General features: G+C 41.6%; 2 protein-coding genes across 3 annotated transcripts; both read right to left on the bottom strand.

The window, feature by feature from the left end:
• Positions 1-58: 58 nt before the first annotated feature.
• NIPAL4 (NIPA like domain containing 4) lies at positions 59-5,990 on the bottom strand. The gene is made up of 6 exons (XM_053465668.1): positions 5,911-5,990; positions 3,136-3,351; positions 2,700-2,756; positions 1,463-1,553; positions 936-1,096; positions 59-724 (listed from the first exon to the last, which is right to left on the bottom strand). Exons 1-6 carry the CDS (start codon positions 5,942-5,944, stop codon positions 105-107), a joined length of 1,179 nt encoding a protein of 392 aa, XP_053321643.1. The 5' UTR covers positions 5,945-5,990; the 3' UTR covers positions 59-104.
• A 4,037-nt stretch (positions 5,991-10,027) lies between these two features.
• Positions 10,028-24,244, bottom strand: CYFIP2 (cytoplasmic FMR1 interacting protein 2). 2 transcript variants are annotated; one of them, XM_053465641.1, is made up of 30 exons: positions 24,084-24,244; positions 23,536-23,625; positions 22,893-22,970; positions 22,473-22,574; positions 21,858-22,039; positions 21,578-21,674; positions 21,010-21,138; positions 20,666-20,770; positions 19,979-20,070; positions 18,559-18,676; positions 18,251-18,370; positions 17,970-18,095; positions 17,549-17,715; positions 16,857-17,004; positions 16,257-16,410; positions 15,680-15,836; positions 15,123-15,219; positions 14,806-14,882; positions 14,606-14,714; positions 14,357-14,476; positions 13,993-14,192; positions 13,560-13,647; positions 13,181-13,324; positions 12,999-13,089; positions 12,623-12,753; positions 12,152-12,224; positions 11,948-12,042; positions 10,906-11,144; positions 10,581-10,728; positions 10,028-10,263 (listed from the first exon to the last, which is right to left on the bottom strand). In XM_053465641.1, exons 1-30 carry the CDS (start codon positions 24,198-24,200, stop codon positions 10,096-10,098), a joined length of 3,762 nt encoding a protein of 1,253 aa, XP_053321616.1. In that variant the 5' UTR covers positions 24,201-24,244; the 3' UTR covers positions 10,028-10,095. The 2 variants fall into 2 exon arrangements, with proteins under 2 accessions (XP_053321616.1, XP_053321617.1); XM_053465642.1 differs by having other exon boundaries at positions 19,979-20,067.

Here is a 24,244-nt window from a genome sequence, read left to right as displayed (position 1 = left end):
GTGAAACACTTTCCCCTCCCCCCCAAGCCAAAAATAATGTTGGGTGTTAGAAGAAAAATCTAAAGCTGTTATTTAAAAACAAAAATAGTCAGTTTTCTGTGAATTCAGGTGTAAATTACAAACACCTTTGGGATACTTCCATTGTTCTCAATCTCCATGTGGTCAATTAAGGTAATCTTGTCCTCCTTTCTGGTGGTTTCTTGAGGTGGTGGAGGTGGGCTCTTCTGGACCTGCAGTTGCTGTTTAAGACTCTGAAGACTAATGTCAAGATCTTTAAAAGCATGGAGCATGAAGACTCCTAAGATAATGATAATGAAGCCACAGACCGCGCCAACGCCATCCAGGGGCAACATGGACACCCATTCTTTAAAAAGGATGAGGGACGTTGCAATGACCACGCTGGTGAAGAGGACGTAGTAGATCGGGAATACCAGAGAGGTGTTGAACACATCCAGAGACTTGTTCAGATAGTTGACTTGGGTAACTACCGATGCAACCAGGACAGGAATCAGGATCCAGGGTAGAGGGTGCTGTACGACCGGTTGGCCGGCAATTAAGCCCTTCACAGCGATTCCCAAACCCTTAACAGAAGACACGGAAAAAGCACCCAGGAGGGAACATATTGCCAGGTAGACAAGGATGTTGGTCTGACCAAAGCGAGGACAGAGGAGAAAGATCAGGACCAAGCAGCAGATTAGCAGCACACTGATGTAGGCTACGAAACCTGCACATAAAAACAGTGTTATATATTATACACGTAAAACATAACAGATATAATAAAGATTCTTCATACCTTACATTGATAGACAAGTACATATCAATAGACATACTGTTTAAAAATATATATTTTGCAAACAAAAAGACAAGTATTCATTTCTGTGCATTGATCTAATAAAAATTCTAAAACGTTCTATAACCGATAAACGTGCTCTTACCTGGATCTTGCAGTTTTGATGTCATGTCTTCCAAAGTGGTCACTTCCTGCTCCTCAGGGGCGTGAATGACCATGACAGTGCTTCCCAATATACTGAGGGCGCAACCCAACTTCCCTAGTAGATTCAAATGTTCTCCCAGAAGGTATGAGGATAGCACAGCGCTGCGGGGTTAAAAAAAAAAAAAAAAAAAAAAAGGAAAAGGGAATAAGGTAATTGGCTACGGGTTAGGAATCTTCAAGAAAAAATACGATCTATAACTTCACAAAGGACAAATACTCATACAATTATTAGCGCAAGGAAACCTGAAGATTATACTATAGGGTAAAAAAGTAAAAAAATAAGTCTATAAAATAGTCTATAATTAGACTATAGGGGCATCTTTTTAAGGAATTCTGTACTTTAGTAAAAGGAGGAATTTAGTACAGTAAGACCCAACATTCTGTTGGTTGCCATGGTGATAGCCTCTCCATTACCCACTATGTCTTCCAGGTGATGCATAAATCAATGCACAATCACGCTCGCATTACCTGATCAGGACACTCAGAGCCCCCAGAGGTGTAACAATTGTGGCCGGTGCAAAGGCATATGCCGCAAAATTGGCAACTTCGCCTCCTGCCACTGAAACGAGAAGATCTGGGGTCAGGTGAAGCCGAAAACATCTCTGCTGTCCCTAAACAATATTTATTTTTATACAGGTGAGAAAATGCAACATATATGTTAAAAGCTCTCCTGCATTTAAAATGTTAAAATATCTGTCTGGGCCATCTGGCACACCAGGCAAATGACTGATTGGCAATAGGGCCCAAAACTTACTGATACTGCCGGTTTAGTCCTGCAGTCATTTTGCACCGAATGGACTTAAAGTGCCAGAGCCACTTAGTCATTCCCAGTCCTGCCCTGACCCAAATCCACTAGTTTCTGAATGATAGCACGTATTCAGGGGCTGGCTGACCCAGAGAGGCAATTGCCACCCAGTCTGTTCAAAAATTGTTCACAAAGTGCTGATCTGATCTGGAACATGAATGCTGGTGAGCATGAATGTGTATCTGTAAGTGTGTGTGAGCATGAATGTGTATCTGTAAGAATTTGTGTGCTAGCATGAATGTGTATGTGTGAGAGTGTCTAGGAGTTAGCATGAGGGTGTAAATGTGTGTTAGTATACGTAAGTGTGTGTTGGTGTAATTTATAAGCATGTGTAAGCGTTGGGAGTATTAGCGTGAACGTTTGTGTAAATATGAGAGTGTGTGTAAACATGTATGGGAGTTACTGGGATGGGAGTGCAGTGGGGCCCAATTGGCTTTTCCGGCCCTCCTAATTAACAGCAGGTGAGCTGTGACCTGGTACAGTCAAAAGAGTAAGAGTGCTTTGTGTTTCACATCCACGTATAACAATACATTATGCAGGGCTAATCGTTTAGGTGAAACTCCACAAGGTTGGCCATTTATAATGTATAGGCAGCAGAACTAAGACGCACTATTTAGTAAATAAACCCCATTGTCTTGTTGTTACCCCATTGTCTTGTTGTTACCCCATTGTTTGGCCTTTTAATCAATACTTTTGTCTGCTTTTCCAGCAGGTCTCCCACTTCCTCCATAACAATTAAGTCTGTAGCAAAACACGGGGATATTTTGTTCCCTTTCAGAATTAAATTTATATTTTGACAGGTCACAGCGACGTCATTTCTGCACTGCTCGTTACTTTATCAAAATACGCTTGTACCATGAGAAAACGGGCTAAAGGAAGAAGCTTTGGGTTTGTACTTACTTGTTAAAAGGCCAGCCCACCACATCCAGTCTTTCAGATACCCGTGACCACCATCACCTGGAAGACAGGAACATTGAAACCTTAAACTTGCCCTCAGATTTGCCCCGTCTAGTCTGCCCATTTCATCGCAAAGCGGGGCAGTTGGGAGGCATGGAATACGGATTTAGTGTCCATTATTTGTCCGTTTAACTTTTTTTATCTTCAAAAACCTACTTTTGGTGTAATAATGTTGATGAATGAATGTTATAGTCAGGGATCATTCTAACGCCTCGACAAAGGCTGTGCCTAGTGTGGCTGGCTCTCCACGATTACCAACGTGCCTTGATGGTGATAAAGTGGAGCATCATGTTATGATGAATAGAAAGTTATACATTTACTTTAGGTAAAAAGAAAAGGATGTGTAAAAGAGTTCTGGAATCTTCTCGCCCATTCATACCTGCCCGCGTCCCTCCGTGCTCACACAGGCGCTGCAGTCCCTTTTTCTTCAGGATGACGCTGCTGCCGATAAGTATACTGGACGCCACGGCCAGTGCCAGCCCAATAAGAAAGTCATAGCTCACGGCTAGTGCGGATGCGGAGTTTAAGCCATCAACTCCACTCAGAATCCTGCAGACCACCTGACGTGAAGGACAGTTCAACGTGACCAGAGACCCTGGAGGAACACAAGGATATTATTATCATCATCATCATCATCATCATCTTTTATTTACACTTTGCCTACAATTTACAATTCTGTTTAGAGGGTTTGGGATTTAAGATAAAAAAAAAAAAATCCCGCTTGGAAACTTACTTTCGAAAGAATGGATAATTACCCAATAGAAGAAAGCAGTATAAAAAAAAATAATAATAATTAAAAAAAATTATATATAGATTTGTTTTTGTATAGTAAAAAAAAATAAATAAACAAAATTTTTTTTTAAAAAAAATATAAGATTTTTAAAGAAAAAAATCCAGATAAGGTAAAAACCATCCACAAACCAGGTCCAAGGATAGAAAGACAACGGCCTTTAGTGCTTTCTGCGCTTAATCATATTCTAGAACACTATGCATCAGAATTTCCTACACGGTCCAGTAACTCTGTTTCTCTATGGATATTTAAGGGCTTGCAAGGGTTAATCTGGGCAAATTCTAAAAAAAGGACCGCTTCAAATCAAAACCCACCCCAATATGGACCTATGTTTGCCTTGGCCAATACCCAAAATCCATCAATCAGTCAGTCAGTCACAGCAATCCCTAACCTTTTATTTAGATTGTAAGTTCCTTTGACCAGGGCCCTCCTGTAAGTCAAATTGTTATACAATATGTCCAGTTTACCCATTATACAACGCTGTGGAATATGACGGCGCTATAAAAAACAATAAATGATAATAATTAAAGACCGCACTCTATCTGAAATATGGTCTTGGACAATAGGCATTAACGTCTATGATTAATAGAACGTGGGCAGGATTTATAGGAAGGTCGCTAAGACCCCACTTGTTATTTTGGGGGGGGGTATTGAGCCTGCCTGGCCGGGTTAAAAGGCTTTCCGGTTTACCTTGTGACGCGTGACCTGCAACAAAGCAGAGGTCAAACTCTGCGATTAGAATCGCTTGTAGCATTTTGTCTGAAAAAAAAAAACTTTACACAAACACTAAAAAGCGCATAAAAAAAAGGTTTGGGAGTCATTTAGAAGCGTCCCTGTTTTTTGAAAGAAAATCAAATTTTGTCCATTAAAATAACATAAAAAGGATCAGAAATCCAGCGCAGACGGGGTTAATGTCATAAATGACTGTTGTAATGGAAAAAAACAGCTGATTTTTAATTGATTATCTTAATAGGCTACAGAGGCCCTTTATCACTCCCATCACACCTTTAACACTCCCATGTTCCAATGGCCCTTTATCACTCCCATCACACCTTTATCACTCCTGTGTTCCAATGGCCCTTTATCACTCCCATCACTCCTGTGTTCCAATGGCCCTTTATCACTCCCATCACTCCTGGGTTCCAATGGCCCTTTATCACTCCCATCACTCCTGTGTTCCAATGGCCCTTTATCACTCCCATCACTCCTGGGTTCCAATGGCCCTTTATCACTCCCATCACACCTTTATCACTCCTGTGTTCCAATGGCCCTTTATCACTCCCATCACACCTGTGCTCAAATGGCCCTTTATCACTCCCATCACACCTGTGTTCCAATGGCACATTGTGTTTGCTGATCCAAGTTTAAGTTTAAAAGGCTGATCGATCAACGGACCCCTAAATAGCTACCTAGCGCTCTTGTATGAAAGCACCACCCCTGCCTGGAAGCAAATCCTTTCTAGATACCAGATAATCCAAAACAGGTCTTTTTGCAGAAATCTGTTACATCATCAATAGGTGCGACGTTAAAACATCCCAGGGTGATCCCCGAATAAATGCAACGAGTACTAGAAGGAAAATCTGCATTTCTATATGAACTAAACTCATCGTCAGAGTAACGGGAGAGAAATGTTGTTTTAAACGCAACTTTAAAAGTAACAAAACTGGAAAGCCAAGGAATTCTACAAAAAAATAAAACACAACCTTGTAAAAAGCCCTGAAACCGGATCCCTAACAAGAGTCAACAAAAGGTGAGGAAGAAGCCTTGATACCATCTAAACTCTGACGACCATCTGCGTTGGAATGCGGATTAACAGCCGGAATTCTCCAGTCCTCGGGTTCCCACCATATTTCTTTCCATCGCATCGTAAAAGCATTAGTATTCATTTATATAGCGCCGTCATATTCCGCAGCGCTGCACAATGGGTCAACAGGACATAACAATTACGGGATTTATTTACTAAACCCGCGGGCTAGAGGATCGCAGTTTCAACTCTCCGACGTCGCTAAACCTTACGAAGGTCCAAACCCTGGTCAATGGAGCTTGCAATCTAGAAAAAAAACTCCAGCGCAGAAAGACTCCGTCAAATAGGGTATTTACACAACATGTTAAGCCAATAAATCTATTATTTTACTTTAAAGAGAGAGCGGCAGGTAAGTGGAACAGCCCCCCAGCAGAAGTGGTAGAGGGTAATACAGTGAGGGTATTAAACATGCATGGGTTGGGATACGGCTCCTGAATCTAAGACGAGACCCAGGACCGATCCTGATTGCTTGCATTGGTTTAGAATTCATAGATCAGCTAATTGTATCTATTAATAAATACATTTGTAACGATACATTGGAGCCCCTAGGCGTGACTTACCATTGGCGCAGCCGTGGATTAAAGTGACAGCCATGAAGACCGGGGCGTAGAATGAGAGACAGCCGGTTATGTGACCGTAAAGACCGCTCGTTCCCCTGTTTTAAGAAATGTGATCCCGGGCCATGTGAGGTCCCTTTAAGCGATTGGTTACCCACCTCCTATAGTGCAGAGTTTCACTCCTCCCTTGGACTTCGTTGACTCTCCCTCACTATTATTTCCACCGAAACCTTTTTTTAGGATCTAATAGATGTCTCCACACCGCCTTTTATTCATCCAAATCACCCCTTTATATATAGAAAAAATGTATGCGGGGGGGTAATTACTTTAATTCAGGTACCCCCAGGTAACCAATCGTAAGGGAAGATTTGCCAATGTAGTTTATGGAAAATGCCTAATCCAGGGCAGCAATTATAATACAGCCTTGCAATATGTTTTGTATTTATATATATATAATTTAATTTTATTTTTATTTTATCTTATTTTAATTTTTTTCAAAGCAATTTCTTTTTTTTATTTTTTATTTTTTGCAAATAAATTTCTCTCATCATCCTGCATATAAAGATTTTTTCGATGCATTAAAATGTATATTTATTTGTATCTATTTGAATCGTTATATATTCTCATAACATAAATATCAATCACAATATTATTATTATTCTTTTTATTATATATCTGCCAACAATTCCTGCATCGCTGCCTACAGTCCGTACGCTCAGAGTCTGACGAAAACTGGAGCCGACAGACTGAGACGAAGAGTTAAAAAAAAACATCAAAAGTTAAGTGAGCGATGCATTTTTTTTTACATTTTTCGTTTCATAGATTGCTTTGTGACTGGTGCAGGACTCGGGTAATAATCTCTATGGCTTATAGGTTGACGTGTATTTAAAATAACACAAAGGCAGCTCTTGCGCTTTGTCAATTTTTTGGGGGGGTTTGGGGGGGGGGTGAGTGGTAGCCCCTATAATATTTTGCTTATTACGCCTTAACATAACTGTTACTCTCTAGGGAAGACCGCTATTGAGACTCTTTACAGAATAGAGAGCGGCTCAAGGCTGTGTGACCCTGAGAATCACCCCCTTCACCCCGAGAATGGGGCAAAAATCCTTGGGACTTTGGGTCGAACGGGGGAAAAGAAAGGTAATTAAATGGCCCCATTCAACGGTTTGGGGTAAATTGGTCTTAAAGGATTACCATAAACCAGTTAGTATTGATGGCTTTATACTATCACTGTATTGATTGTATGTAAACGTACGGTGCCTTCTTCTATCATGGTAACTATGGTTACGCACAATAACATATTACTTCCTAATGTCTGGTTTGAATTTCAACCTGTTTGCAAGCAACTGTTTGGTCAGTTCAGAATCCATTATCTGTCCTGATCTGACTTAAACAGGAATTTCAGGTGCGACCACATGCCAGGCTGCCTGGAACATGCATTACCTAACGGGAAGGCAAATCCAGACATGACCCCATCCCCAAAATATGTACACGGGAGGGGGGAAAAAACAAACAAGGAACCCGGTCATCTTAGTCTGGGTTAGCAGGTCAATGTTTTCGACTTGCTGTTGTGAAAAACAGGTGATGGTGGTAGATAAGTGGAACAGCCTTCCAGCAGAACTGGTAGAGGTTAATACAGTGAGGGAATTTAAATGTAAACACGCATGGCATAGGCATTTGGCTTCTGAATCTCAGACGAAACCAAGGACTGAATAACGTCGGTGTTTTTACGGCTAGTTTTGGGCTTATTGGGCGTCAACTTTTATGTTGCTTTATGATGTCATTGATTACCCATGCAGGTTCACAATGGGTGCTATACAGCATTGTCCTTCAGCTGTTCTCTCTGCTAATATGTCTTGTGACAGGACAATACATGGGCAGACCTTCACCCCGGGTATTCTAGGGGTCACCTCGCGGCAGTAAGATAAGACCTTCTTAGTCTCTTCTAGCAGATTAAAATAAGGAAAGTGCTGTCGCCCAAAATACTAAATCAAGTGCAAATCAGCCCAAAACCTCTGGGGTTTATTCACTAAAGCGGGGGTTTGGCAGGGGAACGGTGGTATAAGCCCCGTCACCTCATTTTTCAGTATGAAGGGCCAACACTGGACGATTTCTGCAACAAGAAGGGCTAAGCTTGCCCTGCATGATGTATAGTTCAATGGGTGCCGAGATTTGAAGAAATCTTGCTAATTGAATTATACATTATACGGGGCCGGCTCTTCTCCCGCAGCAGTAGCTCGCTAGAGATGGTCCTTCACAATGTATAGCGACGCCAAGGAACCGAAACATAATAGTGAATAGAGCGCTCTGTGTTTAACGACATTAAGGGCTGATGAAACTTTTTATACAGAGGTCTATGTAAAAAGGATTAGCGCTGCCATGTTTGTCGAGGCCTAGAACCTCTTGTGCCTCCTCAACCCCCACCCGTGCTGTTTATTGTGGCCCATTGTATGACGGAGCATTAAGCCATTAGCAGGGCCAATATTGATTTAGGGAGTAAATAGCCTAAAACGCTACATTTTTGGGGGTTCAGGTTGAATGATTTTTGGCAAAAACCTAAGGTCCGCGGTCTAAATTTTTTCAGTTTTAACCCATATCTGTTGTCCCATGTAGGTTACAAACCAGGCCTTTTAAGTGGCCTGCCTGGTACATAAAGGTACATCGGTCTTAAAGGATAAGTTTGAGCGATAAATCAGTTAGTATTGATGGCGTTATACTACCCCTTTAATAAATACTCATTCCTGGCTGTATTGATTGTATGGAAACGCACGGTAACTCTGTGCCTTCTTCTATAATGGTAACTATGGTTACGCACAGGAACATGCATATTTATATATCTATCAATCTATATGAGGATGTGCGTTTTTTCTTTATTATGATTAAAGCGAATCATTGACAATTTGAAGAAACCACGGATAATTTTATCAAACACAGCAACGCAACACAGGGCAAAAAGTTTTATTGTCAGGCATGTGATGAAAAATATACATTTATTTTCTCTTCGTAAACGGCAAAAATGATGAATTTAGTTAACTAAAATATTTTTAGGGTGTAATATGTGAAATTAGAAAAAAAATGAGATGGATATAATTTTTTTATATTTTACCTTAGTTTGTAAAATAAAAACAATGGCTGATTATTGAAAGTGTGTTTTTCATATATATGTATAAGTGGTGATGACATCGACCCCCACCACACTTTTATCTGCTCATTGTAAATAGCCCCTGTGCATTTTGTGCTAAATATATAGGCTGAGCTTGTATACACAACGAGCATGTCAATAACACGTACACCTGTGGTCCCTAATTGACATGTTACTTGAATCTGTGCCTAGGGGCACCTTGGTTATTAACCCAGCCTATGAGGTCATCAATGACATAAACAGAGATCCGAAGATAGCGATTATAAATTTATTTTGTTCTCCATTGCATTCCTTGGGAGGTAGAGAGCCACTTAAACAGGCCATGGGCCGTATGCGTTCTCCAGGGTCCCCGACACCGGAGAATTAAATTGGGACCACGGAATCCCACTGTCCCAAAAGGCGAGTGCCATGGCGAGTACCTTTATGGAAGATTAAATAAATTTATGTTTTCCGATCTTTTTTTATGTGATTGATGTCCCTGTGGGAGGTTTCTGCCGGCCCCTATGGCCTTTCAGCATAGCCTTGGTTCCCAGACCGTTGCCACGCCGAGCACCAGAAGATAGCGGCGGCACGAGGAGCTCGGCTTACACAATATTTATAGTGTCCCCCCCTGTTAGCAGATAAAATAAACACAACACTGTACTGAGGTACAATAAATATGAATATTAAACACATGTTATGAGGTGAAAGTTCAGCCAAATGCTCAGTTCCATGTTTGAGAGAGAGATTTTGCCAGTAGATGGATAAGGATTGGGGGCGTCAGGGGGGAAAATACTTAAATATTTGAAAAAACCAATATAAAACCATCCACCCGGAGCAGAGCGCACCAAATTTACATGGGCGGCCATTTTGACCTTGGAATTCAGACGAAGCTTGGGGCAAAAAAAACGGGCAAACCAGAACCCCTTAACACGGCTACACCCCATTTCGTGTCCTCATGTTGCCACGGTCTCCGGGGCATGTAACTGTATGGTGACAACTGGACAAGCATGCGCCACAATAACATGGGATCCGTCGAAGTGCCACGGCTGACGTTTGTGTCCTTTTCAGCAGGTGGTGGCCAGAGACTGGTGGATGGGTGGCTGGAAGCAGCGCACATGTTCCACCGTGGAGCTGTCGCTTTCCACCGATTTCATGTACTTGTTCAGGACCGCAAAGATCTCGTTGTTGAGAATCTGGTATTTCCGGATTCGGTCGGCCATTTTTTTCAGCGGCTGGAAATTAATAACGAAACAATTATTAGTATTATGAGGGGGAAACAATTTTTAGTTGCACACTTCACTTCCTCGCCATCTCAAGCCTAAAATCTGGATGTAGAGCGCAAAGAAAGATGGCTTCCCTCAACATTTAAGGATATAATGTGGCCAACATTCGACAAAATTAAGCAAAATTACATTTTGGTTAAAAATCCAGAGCGAAGAACTAAAATTGTGTAGAAATACAGAATTTGGACATGCAAGAGATATGAAGCGAGACGTGAGGGGTGCGCCGGAATTTGTGAGAGAAAGGGTTCGTAGGAACAAAAACGTACCACATTTTTTATGATTTCGTCTTTGCCGTCCTGCCGTTGCACTTTGAGGAGATGGTAGCAAAAATCGAAGAGGTCGAAACGACGCTGCTGACCCAGAAGCACGATAATGGCGCAGCCGGCCCAGTTTAACCCGTCTCCGAAACACTGTCTACAAAGCGTAGGGACGGGAAATGGGTAAGAAAAAAAGAAAAAATCAAAATAAAATGAGATAAAATATGAAGAAAGAAAAAGTCCAGAGGAAGAAGAACCTGCCTACTCATTCAGTAAGGGAATCGTATGAATAGAAGGAATTAAACTCCTTAGACCCCCAAGGAACAACACTTACTCTGCTGTAAACTCATTGGTCCCCACCGGGATACAATACACAAACTGCATGGCACTCCAGAGCCGGTGGAATTCCACACATTCGTCCACGTGCATGACGCCGTTGGTTGGTGGTGGACCCCGCCAGATCGGGTCCTGCAGGTAACTTCGGATTCGGGTCAAGATGACTTCAAACATGGACAGTCCGCAGCACAGCCTCTCCTTTGTCAGGAGGTCTCCTTCCCGAGCGATGGCGATTTGCTTAGAAGAAAACAAAATGGTTAAGAACAGATCATGTGGATCATGGATTATAATCTCAAAGGCTCAACAAGAGGAACACGGGTCATTCATATGGTCTCTTAAGGATTAATTCGCTAACCAAAGTTTGTCAGAAGTCAGAGGGCATCCCTGAGCTCCAGGATTTTACTTAACAACAGAATTCTTTATTTCAGTTCTATTGGTTTCCCCCTCATGTAGTCCTAAATCTAATGTTATAACATCTTAAACAATATTATGAGAGTAGTGTTCAAAAAATAGCTTAAGTGTAGTATCAAAAAGGGAAGTCCAATGGCAGAAATATTTTTCTCCCCCAGTGCTGTATAGAGTAATAATAACCCCCCAGCGCTGTATACAGTAATGTAGGTTGGCATTAACAAAACCCTGGTTTTATCTCATTTTGTGTCAATAAATCTTTATCTGCAGACCTGGAGGCCGCCATTGTTGTCAGTCATGTGATATTTTGGGTGACTTTCCCTGCACCAAACACCACACTGAGCTGATGCTTTATGGCGATGCTAATGAAGTCCGTTCCTCTATTGACATTCATTAGTCTCAGTTTCCGGTTGAGTGATTAGAAACTCTGCCTTTGTATTGTTTACAGCAGAACCAAACAAATTGCTGATATATAGCTGCCTCAAAACATCATATTCTGCAAAAACTGATACAGTTTAACTGATGACCACAGGAGGCCTCTGCAGTAAGAGTCCCCAATAAAGAGGCAGTGTGTACACCGTGGCTGGATGTTGCCTATGGTCACTCTATGATTGAGATCTGAGCTTTGGTACCTGTGGTGTTCCCAGTCTCTCGATTAATGGGACCAGGTGCAGTGGGGCATACTTGGCTTCAAGTCGTTTCATCCTCACCTCCAAACGTTCCCCTTCTACAAGATAAAAAAAAGCACATAGGTCAACCAAGATATTGTGATTACATGGAATGGCTTCCAAGTTCCAATGGTTTGTTGGCCCATTTCAGGTGAAGTTATCACTTGCCTTTGATGTAGACACGGGGTAAGATATTCTGGAAAGGAGCTGCATGAAGAAGGTCACAAACTTCTTCCTGAGACTGAGGGAGAAGAATCGAGTGTGATGGAGGTTGTGGAAACCATGGACCATATTTATGTATCCATCCCTAAACCTGAGTCTCATTTGATCTTGAGACACAACTTGGAGGGATGCCTAAGGTCTTGGACAGAAAGCAACCCTGAGGAACTTAGCCATTCGTTAAGGTTGTGTTGGCTAAGAAAAGGAAACTTCTTCCCAGTGCACAACCTTGACCAACTTGGACCTTGGTGAATAGACCTCTCTATTTACTAGCTAACCTTGAGTAACTCAGGAACTGTGAAAGGATGGAACAAAGGCTACAACATCACCATTTTTTTTACCAACGCCCAACGAATGTATGGCCTTAATATTAGTGTTTCTCATATTGTTTTTGCAAGAGACTTTCTACGTGTATCTTACCAACGCCTGCTCGATAAGCAGACAGAAGAGTATGGCATTCCCAACCTCTCGCAGGCTCTGGAAAACATCGGTTTTTAACTCTGCGTATTCTATTATGTCTTTCAGCTGGTGGTGAAAGAACTCAAGGATCCCTGATAGAGAAAGAGATCAAAGTCACACACGGAAAGCAGAAGGACTTCAATAGATACAAGGAAGCAGGAATCGAGACTGATCGTCTATACTGTGGCCACCTAGCGTCTAGTTTCCAAACAAAATAAAAAAATCACTTGAAAGTATATCACATACTGACAGACGATATATATTAACTAAATAAATGTTATTATACAAATGATTTACCTTTTTATCTTATTACCGGTATATTATATTCTCAGCTTACCCGGGGACCCATACTCGTGCCTCGGCAGCCGGCAGATTTTTGGCATGACCTCAATAAGTGTTTTGACGTACTGGAGTATCGTTCCTTGGAGCTGCAAATGAAAATAAATATATATATTTATAATTACAGTTACGTTTACAGAATCTTATTCTTGCCCCCATGTATTTTCACTGCCTACTCACCAGGCTCTTGACGATTTTTAACAGCTCCTCCATCACCACGGCTATACCCTGATACCCTAGGAGGCGGCAAATGGTCTTGAAGTGTGGGGGTCCAACAAAGTTCCGGTATGAACTGTAGATGTGACTATAGGCAATATTGAGGGGCTACGAGAGAGGGGAATAGAAGAAAGGGATTTATGAAATATCCATCTGCGTTATAACGAAATATATTAACAGGTAGACAGACATATATTGTAGATGGACATAAATAAGAAATGATATACAGACGAGAAGCTCCATCCTTAACACCATTAGTTGGTCTACCGGTGGGAATTCTGGAACCCTATAGAGTAACTGTTCTCCAACAGTACCCATGGTCATTTATATTACATTTACTGACCTTTGACCCATACAGGTAATATGGCTGGACATTTGCTGGCTTGTCTCTCTGTGGCTCCTGCGTAAAGGGAATGGCAGTACGAACAAACCTGGAGATAATATGAAATATTATGTCAGGATTTTAAGTGGCTGGTGCTTCCGTGGAATCAAAGGCTTTGGTGTTCCTTATGTTTGTCCTCACCCGATTCCCTCAAGATTGTAAGCTTACGAGCAGGCCTCTCTCCACCTAATGTATCAGTCTTTTATACCCCTTTAATATATGTATTGTAAGAAGCGCTGCGTAAATTGTTGAGGCTACATAAATAAAAGATATTTATAATAATAATATGAATTAGGATGAATTTATTCATTTATGATGTCATATAATAATTAAAAAAACTACTAACTAGAATAGTATGCTAGAAGTAGACTACGTAGACTATCGTGTTGCCCACCTGTTGGTCGAGCCGTTGTAACAGTAGTTAGGCAGGAAGTCGAAGTTCAGCTCCCAGAAGACGTGGAGTGTGTTCCTGCCGTAAGGGGCTGAGACATTATGATTAGCCTCTCGAAACATGGCGTCAAAGCTGTCCAGGGTCAAGTGCTTGGAGAGCAGGCGATGAGTCAGACGATTAATATCAAGAAGCCATTCCAACTCCTAAAACAGTGAAGGCAATTGAAGGAATTAGAAAGAGGAGAGAAGAAAAGTCATGTTTCGACTTTATATCCGGAATCCCCAACCAACCCCTAACCAACTGTGGGTTCCAGAATGTCAACGTGTTCATCGACTCATAGGAAAGGCTACTCTTTGGACAGACTCACCACAATAGACGTCAGATCCTCACTTTCAAAGCGGCTGATGGCCTGATCCAGGGACTTATACATAGCAGCCGAGATCCTCTGAGTGATCAGCCTGTTCAGGTCAATGGATCGACCCAACAACTGTGTAAAAGGCAAAGCGTGTGAATAAACAAAGTATATTTCTCACAACCGTTAGTGGAGCGCAATAACCAAGATAGACAATTTACCCAAACCTGTACTTTCCAGTAAAAAAGACGGGCAGCCACCCACCTGCACGTGCCGCTGTTTGAGGAGCGTTTCATAACGATTGGATGGCGGATATGGAATAATCACCCCGTAGTTCTTGCACTCGGCTCGGAAACGTTTATCTAGTAAAACACTGCCGGAAAGATGAATGAGTTTCCATTCTCTAAAGTTTTACCTCTCGGTAGATCTCCCGTTACCTCAGATGGATCCGTGCTTAGTCTTACCTGCCTGACATGGCCTTGTAATAAGCAAAGATCTGATCCGATAGTTTGTATACAAACTGGTCAAAGCACAGGTTGACCTGTAGGAAATAAATACCAGACTCAAAATTCTTACCAACAAAGCCTTCAAACTTCAGAAAATCTACACGCCAACAATGACCAAACTTGGAACAGGTACAGAAAAGTGCCCAGCATGCCCAAGACATGATCTGTTTTACGACTGCTTTGATCACCTCTGTTATTTTCTACATTATTTTTTTAAGGTGAGTGGTGCCTATTATATTGATATATATTAGCGTTGCCGGAATTGTAAGGCTTACCTCGGCTTCAATCTCGTCATAAAGAAACTGCTTCTTGAATTTAGTCAGAGCATAATATGCGCTGTCGTTATACAGGTCCAGGGGATACAGCACATACCTGGGAAGACAGGAAAAGAATAATCATATATTATCATATTTAGAGCCTTCCAGGTCTGCCCAGGTCTGCCCCACGTTCTTATTGGAATCGAGAAGGGAACATGGCCAAGACAACGGGCAGCGTAGAAAACTCCAAGATTTTGGCTGGTGAAACAAATTGCAAGGATGGACTTTAATGGGTTAATAATGATCAGGTCCTCTTGTAATACAATTAAATATTATGTTATATATAATGAATTGCTAAAATATCTCAGAACGCTCAAATGCTTGAAGGTGAACTGCTTTGGGAAGGCACGATCATTCAGATCCCGAAGTTGACTGCCCAATCAGTTCATTGTTTATTTGGTAATAATGACAAATCTGCTTTCATATATGATCTGTTTTTTTGGGGTTTTTTTTGTTCCTTAAAATTGAAAAATATGCTTAGAAATAGTAATATGAACAGGATCCCCATCTCTTACTCCATCATGGAAGGTTCCTTGGTTTCCAGGATATGGTCCGTAAGGATCCAAGGCATCGACATCTCAATCGGGAACTGGATGCGCCTTCCCATGGTGAGCTCCAGGAAGAACTCACGGAACCACAGCTGGGACAGGTCACAACACTGCTGCAGCGCCTCTGCGGGTCAGAAGCACAAGCCAAGGGCTCAGCAACGGCAAGGTGCATTCACAAGATGGGTACGTGTTATGGTAGACATTCGGGATATTTCGTAACAACGCCTTGATTTACTATTTTGATCTTAAATCATTTTTTTTTGTGATAAAGAAAAAAGACTCGCTATCCTTTATTTTTTTTCTCTGCAGAGAAACATAGAAAAAAAAACTATCCAGAATTTGTGAATTTTGTCGAAAGCCAAAAATGGGACTAACTGGATCGCAAGCTCGTTGGAGCCGGGCTCTCCTCACCTCTTGTTTCTGTAAGTCAAATCGTTATGTCCTGTCTACCCATTGTACAGCGCTATGGAATTTGATGGCGCTATATAAAACAATAAATAATAATCTTTAAAATGTCCTGCACTCAATGTGTCAGACTACGCACCGCTGAAGTTGAGGAGGTGAGTAAAGAAGAAGGAATGCTTGTGGAACTCTTCAATGGCTTGTACGATAGGTCCATCCAGGCTGCTGCGTAATGTCTTCTTCGAGCCGCTTTTATCCGCGATCAGAGACTCCAGCATTGTGCGCACCATGTAAAGCTGTTTGAGGTCATGATACGAGAGTGTTCTTATTATAAGAAGGAACATACTTGTGAAGTACAAAGCAATAGAGATATTACATCATTTTATAGACCATGAGAAACCTTCCATTATGTCTGGAGTGGAGAGGTCTAGTAGTAAGAATAAAGATGGGAAGAACGTGTAGAAATATTTATTTGAACCTTGGAGAGAGACCCTTAATATTTCACAGTAAGAGGAGCTTCTTGGATTGGCAGGAGCTTTCACAACCCAACTTTCCATCAACAACCTTCTAATGGGAAGAGCTGACCTGCTTGCGGTAGCAGAAAGGACAGTTAAGGCTGGTTTGGGGTTTAGACTACTAAATGGGTGAAGCTCTTTTCCATTATAAGCTGCTGTGGCTTCGTCATACTCCATGTTATATACAACGAGACAATGTGTGATGTGAGCCGATGCATTATACAGACCTGAGTACTGGAAGGTCCGACTGCTCTCCGAGGAACTTTGATATCAAAGCCACCTTTTGGATCTTTCTCTCCGCGCAAACAAGGATCATTGGGGGGCTCGCGGCCAGCCTCCCAATCACATATGGTTTTACGTATTGCCTGCAGGACACTGAGAGACGGTAGGAGAGTCAATACCGGTAGCAAGAGGCAATACCTTTTACAAGTCCAACTGCACTTCTGTAGGGCTGGTCTTATGGGGACCTGCTCCTGACAATCAGCCACTAATAAAGTGCCCATATGCCCTGTATAAACTCTATTATTTAAACCTAGAACCAATATAAGCAGGTAAAAAAAATACTGTTTATATAAAGGTATTAGATTGGAAGCTCAATTCAGAGATAGAATATTATTTCGACTATCCAATGATACAATGTAACAACTGGAAGAATATTTTTGAAGACAAAAGACAGCCAAATTAGGACTCTAACCTCGAATATGAGTCTGGGACCAGAATTGATTAAAAAAAATTAAAAAAACTGTGCTTTTGATCCACCTATGGCTCACTAAATCCTTTGCGTATTGGAAATTAACCATTTTGTTCTCGAATATACCCTCAAGAATGAAAACAACATAAGCGAAAGCTATAGCTGGCAGTGCCATCAAAGCAGCCGCTTGATACAGCGTTAGAAGTCATTTGTAATCTCCTGGATTACCTAATAAGAACGTTCTTCTTCTTGCGCACCGCCTGCCGGAGGGGCTCCCGGAGGGCGCTTTGTGCAAAGTCCTGTAGCGCGGCGTATATTGTATTACGTATGGCTTGGTTAAACACGCTCTCCATTCGGCCCATCAGCACTTGCAGACCCTTCACCATCGCAATCACCTTTACAAAACAGTGGAATTTTGTAAATATTAAAAATAAAAAATTTCTGATGAACACAAAATACACATTTTTTTTTTACCGTTTGGAGAATTTCTAAAGATATATAATAATCTGCTTTGCTTTACAAGATCATACTGGATACAAATGTAAAATGTTTTTTTTCCTAAAAATTATTTTAGGGGGGTGGTTGTTCTCTTAACTTCCCAGGACATTTTTTTAAAATTTTATTTGAAGTTCTTCTTGGATTTCCCTACCTCCACAAAGGCAAATTTCTCCTCGCTGGTGTAATTGTACCGCGTGGCTCGTTCATACTCCTCTGCTGTTCCAGGACAGTCTTTGTTACAGAACTTATCCGTCGGGTGGACCAGCTTCCACGAGTACTGGACAACGAAAAGGTTCCAAACATATATCACACTGAGAAGGACAGTCGCGATGGCCGATGACCCCCAAAACACAAGCGATTACCCACAGGGATGAAGATTCTCCATTGGATGGTGGAGCGATAGACTTCAGAGATGGATGTATGGTCACTTACCACTTCCATGACGTGAGCGCTCCACTTTGACAGCAACTGTAGACCCCTGAGGGCCAGGTCAAACAGCTCCCGGTACTCCTCGTCGGATTTCTGGCTGTCAAGACCCGAGCCGGTCACCACCTACCCGCAAAACGAGACAAGAGAATAAACCGTCTTCCATGAAAAAATATACAGTATAACGCACTGCCCGAATTACTAACTACATGGGAACCCACCGATAGAAACTGGAGTAATAATAGGCAATAGGCAGCTGCCTACTTTATAGGAAACAAAACCCAGCCCAGAAAGCAGTCGGTGTCGGCGCTTACCTCGCTGTTGCTGTAACGCGCGAGCTCAGATATGAAACGGATGTGGTCGTCTCGGATCTGAACCATCTGCTCGCAGATATTGTACTGAGGGCTGATGCTGCTCTGAGTACACGTCCACCTGGGCAGGAGACAGCCGCTTAAGCCTGTGGATTCTCGTTAAGAGGACACGCGGAAAAAACCCAAGTACAGCCCGACGCGTATGCATGGGTACAGGTGAGAAACATGGTCATATGAACCAATTAAATGCTACTACTGATTGAATACTTCCATTGGTTGCTATGGTGATAAGACCACATTTCAAATTTTGCACTGGAATCACTTTTTTTATATATACATAACCTTCAGTGTGTCAAACTGCTACATAATATAAAGTAATGTAACACAAACTCAAAATATATCTATTTTTTTTTAGATGTAATTTCAATATAATGGGTTTGGATCAAAAACACAGGTAGGAAAAGTATAGATCAAATAGCTCTATGACTTCCATTTAACTACCCTCTCTGTAAAACGTATCTCAACTATAAGGGTGCTCATTGGATTACTGTAGTAAGGAGCATGATGTACCTAATATTTTGTGTAAAACAGGTATTAACCTGAAGAAATGAATAATAGGATAAGAAGTTCATAATAGTTCATGGAAAGCAAGAATAGTAGAAAAAACATTCAGAAAGCGACTTATTTCTCATACAGGGCACCAAGCAATATGAAGACTTGTAAGGTTTTCGAGTAGGGAAGAGCAAAATTAAATAAGTAATTCTCTTATACATATGAGTCCATACTCCATAACTTCATTTTTTACTCACTTTGGAATTTCATAATTTAGACTGATATCATCTCTCAGTCTGGGTGTTTCGAACATTCGCCGGTCATGACCTGTTGGGTCAAACTGAGTCTCGCAACAGCACGAAAACAATGAAGACGAGCTAAGGCTTTACTAAAAAAAGCCGACTGAGTGATGAAAAAGCGAACCGTTGGTCTTCTTGGTCGTCTTGAGTTTAGTTACTGCTCCTGACCATTTTAAGATGTCCAGACTCTGACACTTGCCGGGATCCAGAGGAACATATTTGGAAACGCGTTTCAAGGCTTTCCCTTTTGATCGCTTCACTTCAAATCATTCCCAAATCTTTCTCTCTGGCGCCCAAGTGTGTATAAGAGCCCGAGTACCTGACAGTAAAATGTCCAGGAGCAGCAGCACCTGTCCAAGTGGCCAAGAAGGTTTAATACTCTAAAAAACCACAGGATTAAGCAGCCCATGGCAGCAAATCGAGGTGTGCGTTAAAAGCGGTTTTTACAACCATAAGCTGCTTAGCCCTGCAGTTAACGTTTCCCCCAAATATTCGCGTGATCCTTATTCCGGCCTCAGCCTCTCGTTCTTTTTTCTCCCCCAGCGCCGAGAGACATTACGGCACGCACTCACTTTGATTTGTTCTCCTCATAGTGAGCACTGGTCTTAATGTATCTGGCCAGCTCTATCTGCATATCTCCAAACAGCGGCACCACCTGCAGCTGCTGTAAGAGAGGAGAAAGATGCACTGAACATTTAGAAAGACTTCATGGAGGAACCTTGAGGTAACCACATAGAACTCAACGGTGTATGGACAACCACGAGGCAGACTCACAAAACCAGTGGAGAAGACATCAACGCTCCTTAAAAACCAGAGGACTGTCGTAGGCTTGGGTTAAATAGATAACTACATTGACTTTACGGAGTGAGGAACAAATGACATTTGTACATCAGGTACAGAAAGGCCCTGGGACCATGGATAGGTGATGGCATTCAAGCATTATCAGTAGTAAACGTCAAGTTGTGTTTAAACTACAGTTACCATAATGCTTGGTCAACCAAGGACATCATATTAGTTGTAGTTTAATAGTCTGGGTGGTCTGAAATATATATCTTTTTGGGAAATCTAACTTGCGTGAAGAGAACGTTTTTATGTCTCCATGGCAGGCATTCTTGTAACAACAGTAACATATAAAAAAAATCAGTCAATCTAAAGAAATTATAACTCAATGAATAATCCTAAAGGGAAACAACAAGAAGGTCTATTAGAAAATGCCAAGACGGTGAGATTTTTAGAACGTTTGGGATTTTCAACATCACCTTAAAGAATTTGTCGATTTTGCTGAGGTTGATTCTCTTCTTCGCATCCAGTTTATAAATGTTACTGATGTTGCCGTCCATCAGGTACAACCCAAAACCCATCACCTGTAACACGGGGGATCGTTATCATATTTCAGCAATAACTTGCATATAAGAACCCAAATACATGCCCCCTTTACCCAACAAACTAAATCCTAATATCTGATAACCCCTAGCATTCTTCATTTGTAGAAGTCCCACCGCAGAAAGTACTGGCGGCATTGAAGCCAATGATGCCTGGAAGTATGGCTTCCAAGTGGAATCACAATTACAACCGCGACCATTACCACACCATCTTATTTTACCTTCAGTAGCATGTGTTTTTCACTTGGAGTGAGATACATTTTATTTTCGTAGTAATCGACACAGATATTCACGATGTCCGCCAGTAGCTCCTCGTATCCAGGGATCACCTCCAGCTGCTGGTGCAGGCACTGTGAAGAAACGGACGGTATGAATAAAAACAATAATTTGGTTTCTAGGACCCCTGCTCTACATCTTCCAAACCCGTTACCCGTTACTGCCCGACCAATCCTAATTCTATTCCCTGCTCTCCTAGGGAAAGTAGACTCCACGATGGGGTGTCAAGTTTTTATCCTAGAAAGTTCCCAGCCCAGATATTATAAACTGGAACATATTTTGCATGTTTACATATTAATATTGTACATAGTATTATGATGACTGGAAGAGAAAAGCAGCTCTGATATTTTAAGGCCAGCAGCGGCTGGCTAGATATGCCGTCATCTGGCATCAGCCCACCAAGCATTTGCTTGGTTTACCAGATGGCCATCTTGAAGTCTTCGAGTCATATCTTGGCTAGGATGAACCCAATAGACTTATGTCGTTCTTTTCAACCTTACGTCAACTATTTACCTGAGTAATCCTGTTGTGATTGGCCAGAAACATGGAAAGGTTCTGCGACTCCTGTATGGACTGGGGGTCCGCCATCTTTCTGAGAAACTGGGCCGCTCTACCAAACGCAAGATTCAAGTGTTTTTTATTCCGTTTGTTGTAATAATTGACAAATACCAAGCTTAGCATAAGTGGCCTGCTTACCACCACTGTGTAGAGCATTAAGAGATTGTGGATAATGTGCCGATAACAAACACAAGCAAATGTATAGGTTAACAGACCACCCATCACTCTCCCTTACCGTTTATAGGCTGAGTGGTCATTTTTAACACTGCATTTCATGTTTTTCAGCTCATCCAGGACAGCAAACATGTTGATGAACTTGCCGAGAGTGAGCAAATACGCCTCCGACACGAAGTCCTTCCGGCGCTCTGCGTGGCACAGCCGCTTCACCTCATTACAGAACCTCTCGATGGCTTTGCGCTGCCGGGGAAAATCATCGGAATTCTGACATTATTGTCACAACAGCATCATTCTCCTCCTGAATCCTGAACCGATTGTGCCTAACATTTCCTGACCATACTGGCTTTGTTATTTTTTTTGTCCCCTCCCCCCATTCAAAATGGCATTTTTAAATCTTTAAATATATAATAATAATAAATAATAAATATATAAATAATATATATTTAACTCCCTTCACCGGAACACTTTCTGTGAGATTCTAGAGACATTTTGGGTTGAGGGCACACATTTTAATGACCTCACTGGTTAAATATTCTGTGAATAAAACCAACATAATTACAAAAAAGGCTATCATTTTAATTACTAATTAATTTAATTTGCTCATCAGTGATAGTTATAAGAAATTTACTTGCAATCAATATAAATTTAGTGACAGAACACAAGTTTTTCTTACCTGGAAATACATGAACTTCATCAGTTTTGTGACCTCCGGCTCCAAAACCTCCACCGTCTTCTCATAAATTTCCACGCGGTTTGGCTGCTCATTACATTTCACCTTTAATGAAAGATAAGATAACGAAACGCTTGATGTTAATTATGAAGCGTTTACGAAATACAGAGATCTTATAGACCCTAAGTTAATATTGTTATCAGCTTTGTGTGTTATCAATTTGAATGTTGTTATTCTTCACTTTTCACAGAGTAACAGCGCTATGGGATCTGCTGGCGCTCTATTAATGTAACGCCGTTGTTTCCCTAGCATTAATACAGTTTTAGAACCGTGGAAAAACAAGAAACCCTGAAAAAAACGATGGCCCGAGGAACAAAATCCAGTGTTTCTGATCAGATGTATTGCTTCATCTCAAACACTCACCTGTGGAATGGCTCTGGAGCAACTTCTCCAGGTATACAACATGACCGCATACTCCTGTCCCTCCTCCAACATCTCATTCTGTAACAAAAGTAACACAACCTGTGAGTTTCAGCAGGATACGGATCAGTTTTGAGCACAAAAGTCAGAGTTTTAGGCTAAATGTATCGACTCAACAGATCATATGGTCACGGTGTCCTTGTTCGAGACCTATGCTGGTTCCGATCCAGCTCAATGTCTAGCGGTAAGTCGTAAAGCAAATTGCACCATGTTTGGTTTGTCTTGCGTTCTCTTAACTTAGATTTGAGACGAAGAAAATGAAGTATTATGCTCTGATAACTTTAGAGGATCTTGAGGTCAGATCGGTTTTACATAATTAACAGGAACTAATACCTCTTGTTTATTTCCCTTAGTACAACAGATATATTACAGAAAATTCTAATTCCCCAAATCATAATTTCCCTAAAATATTTTGAAAGATCAAGCTTAATACCGCTGGACCATTTCCAGTAGAAACTAAGTATAATACTCGGAAATCCTACAACTTGAAGGCCATAATTACTTTATATGATGGTAAAAATGTGAACCGCGCGGGTCGTGAGCGTTTCTGCAAACACGAACGCACAGATATATTAATAGAACTTACCATGCTCGAATGTACAGTCGCCTGTTCGATGTACCGGGCTATCCCTGTGACGAAGGCATTCCGGTCTTCAAAATTGGTGTCGAAGTTGGCCTGTGAGGGTGACAGACGCAGGGTTTAAGAAATGGCGGCCCTACGGCTTTAGAGGCGCTGATTAAAAAGCTTTGAAGAGAGCAGTCAGTAAAATAAATCAGGGCTTTATTAACAGACAAACAAAACAGAAAAATATAAAAATAACACACATTGTGAGGATTCTGTGGTGTCGTCAATAAAGGGCCCAAGGATCAGTCGGAGGTCAAGCTATCACCTAACCTTCTGGTAGCAAAGAATTCCATATTATAACCGACGACTCATGGTTTATTGAGGTTTATTGAGGTTTATTGAGGTTCTACACACACTGTACTCCTGTACAACTTACTACAAGAAATGGATATCTATGAACCTTGGCCCGTCAAAGCCTTGTGAGCTCTGCGAGGGATGTTGGGTACGTGGCCCGTATGAGGCCTAAATTAGTGAGTGTGTCTTGTGTTGGGACGTGACGTGAGACGGACCTGGTACATGATGGACGACGGCGGAGGTTCGATACACGGCTGCTGGTCTGGGAGAGGAAGCTCCTCAAGAAGGTCCACGTTGGATAACGCATCTTCCAGCGTTACGTGGGTGGTCATGGTTACCAAGTCCGGTAGCAACAGTCTCGAGAAAGTTTAGAGAC

Source organism: Spea bombifrons, chromosome 4 (genome assembly GCF_027358695.1).
Source record: "Spea bombifrons isolate aSpeBom1 chromosome 4, aSpeBom1.2.pri, whole genome shotgun sequence".
Lineage (NCBI taxonomy): Eukaryota > Metazoa > Chordata > Amphibia > Anura > Pelobatidae > Spea > Spea bombifrons.
This window is presented reverse-complemented; position numbering and strand designations above follow the sequence as displayed.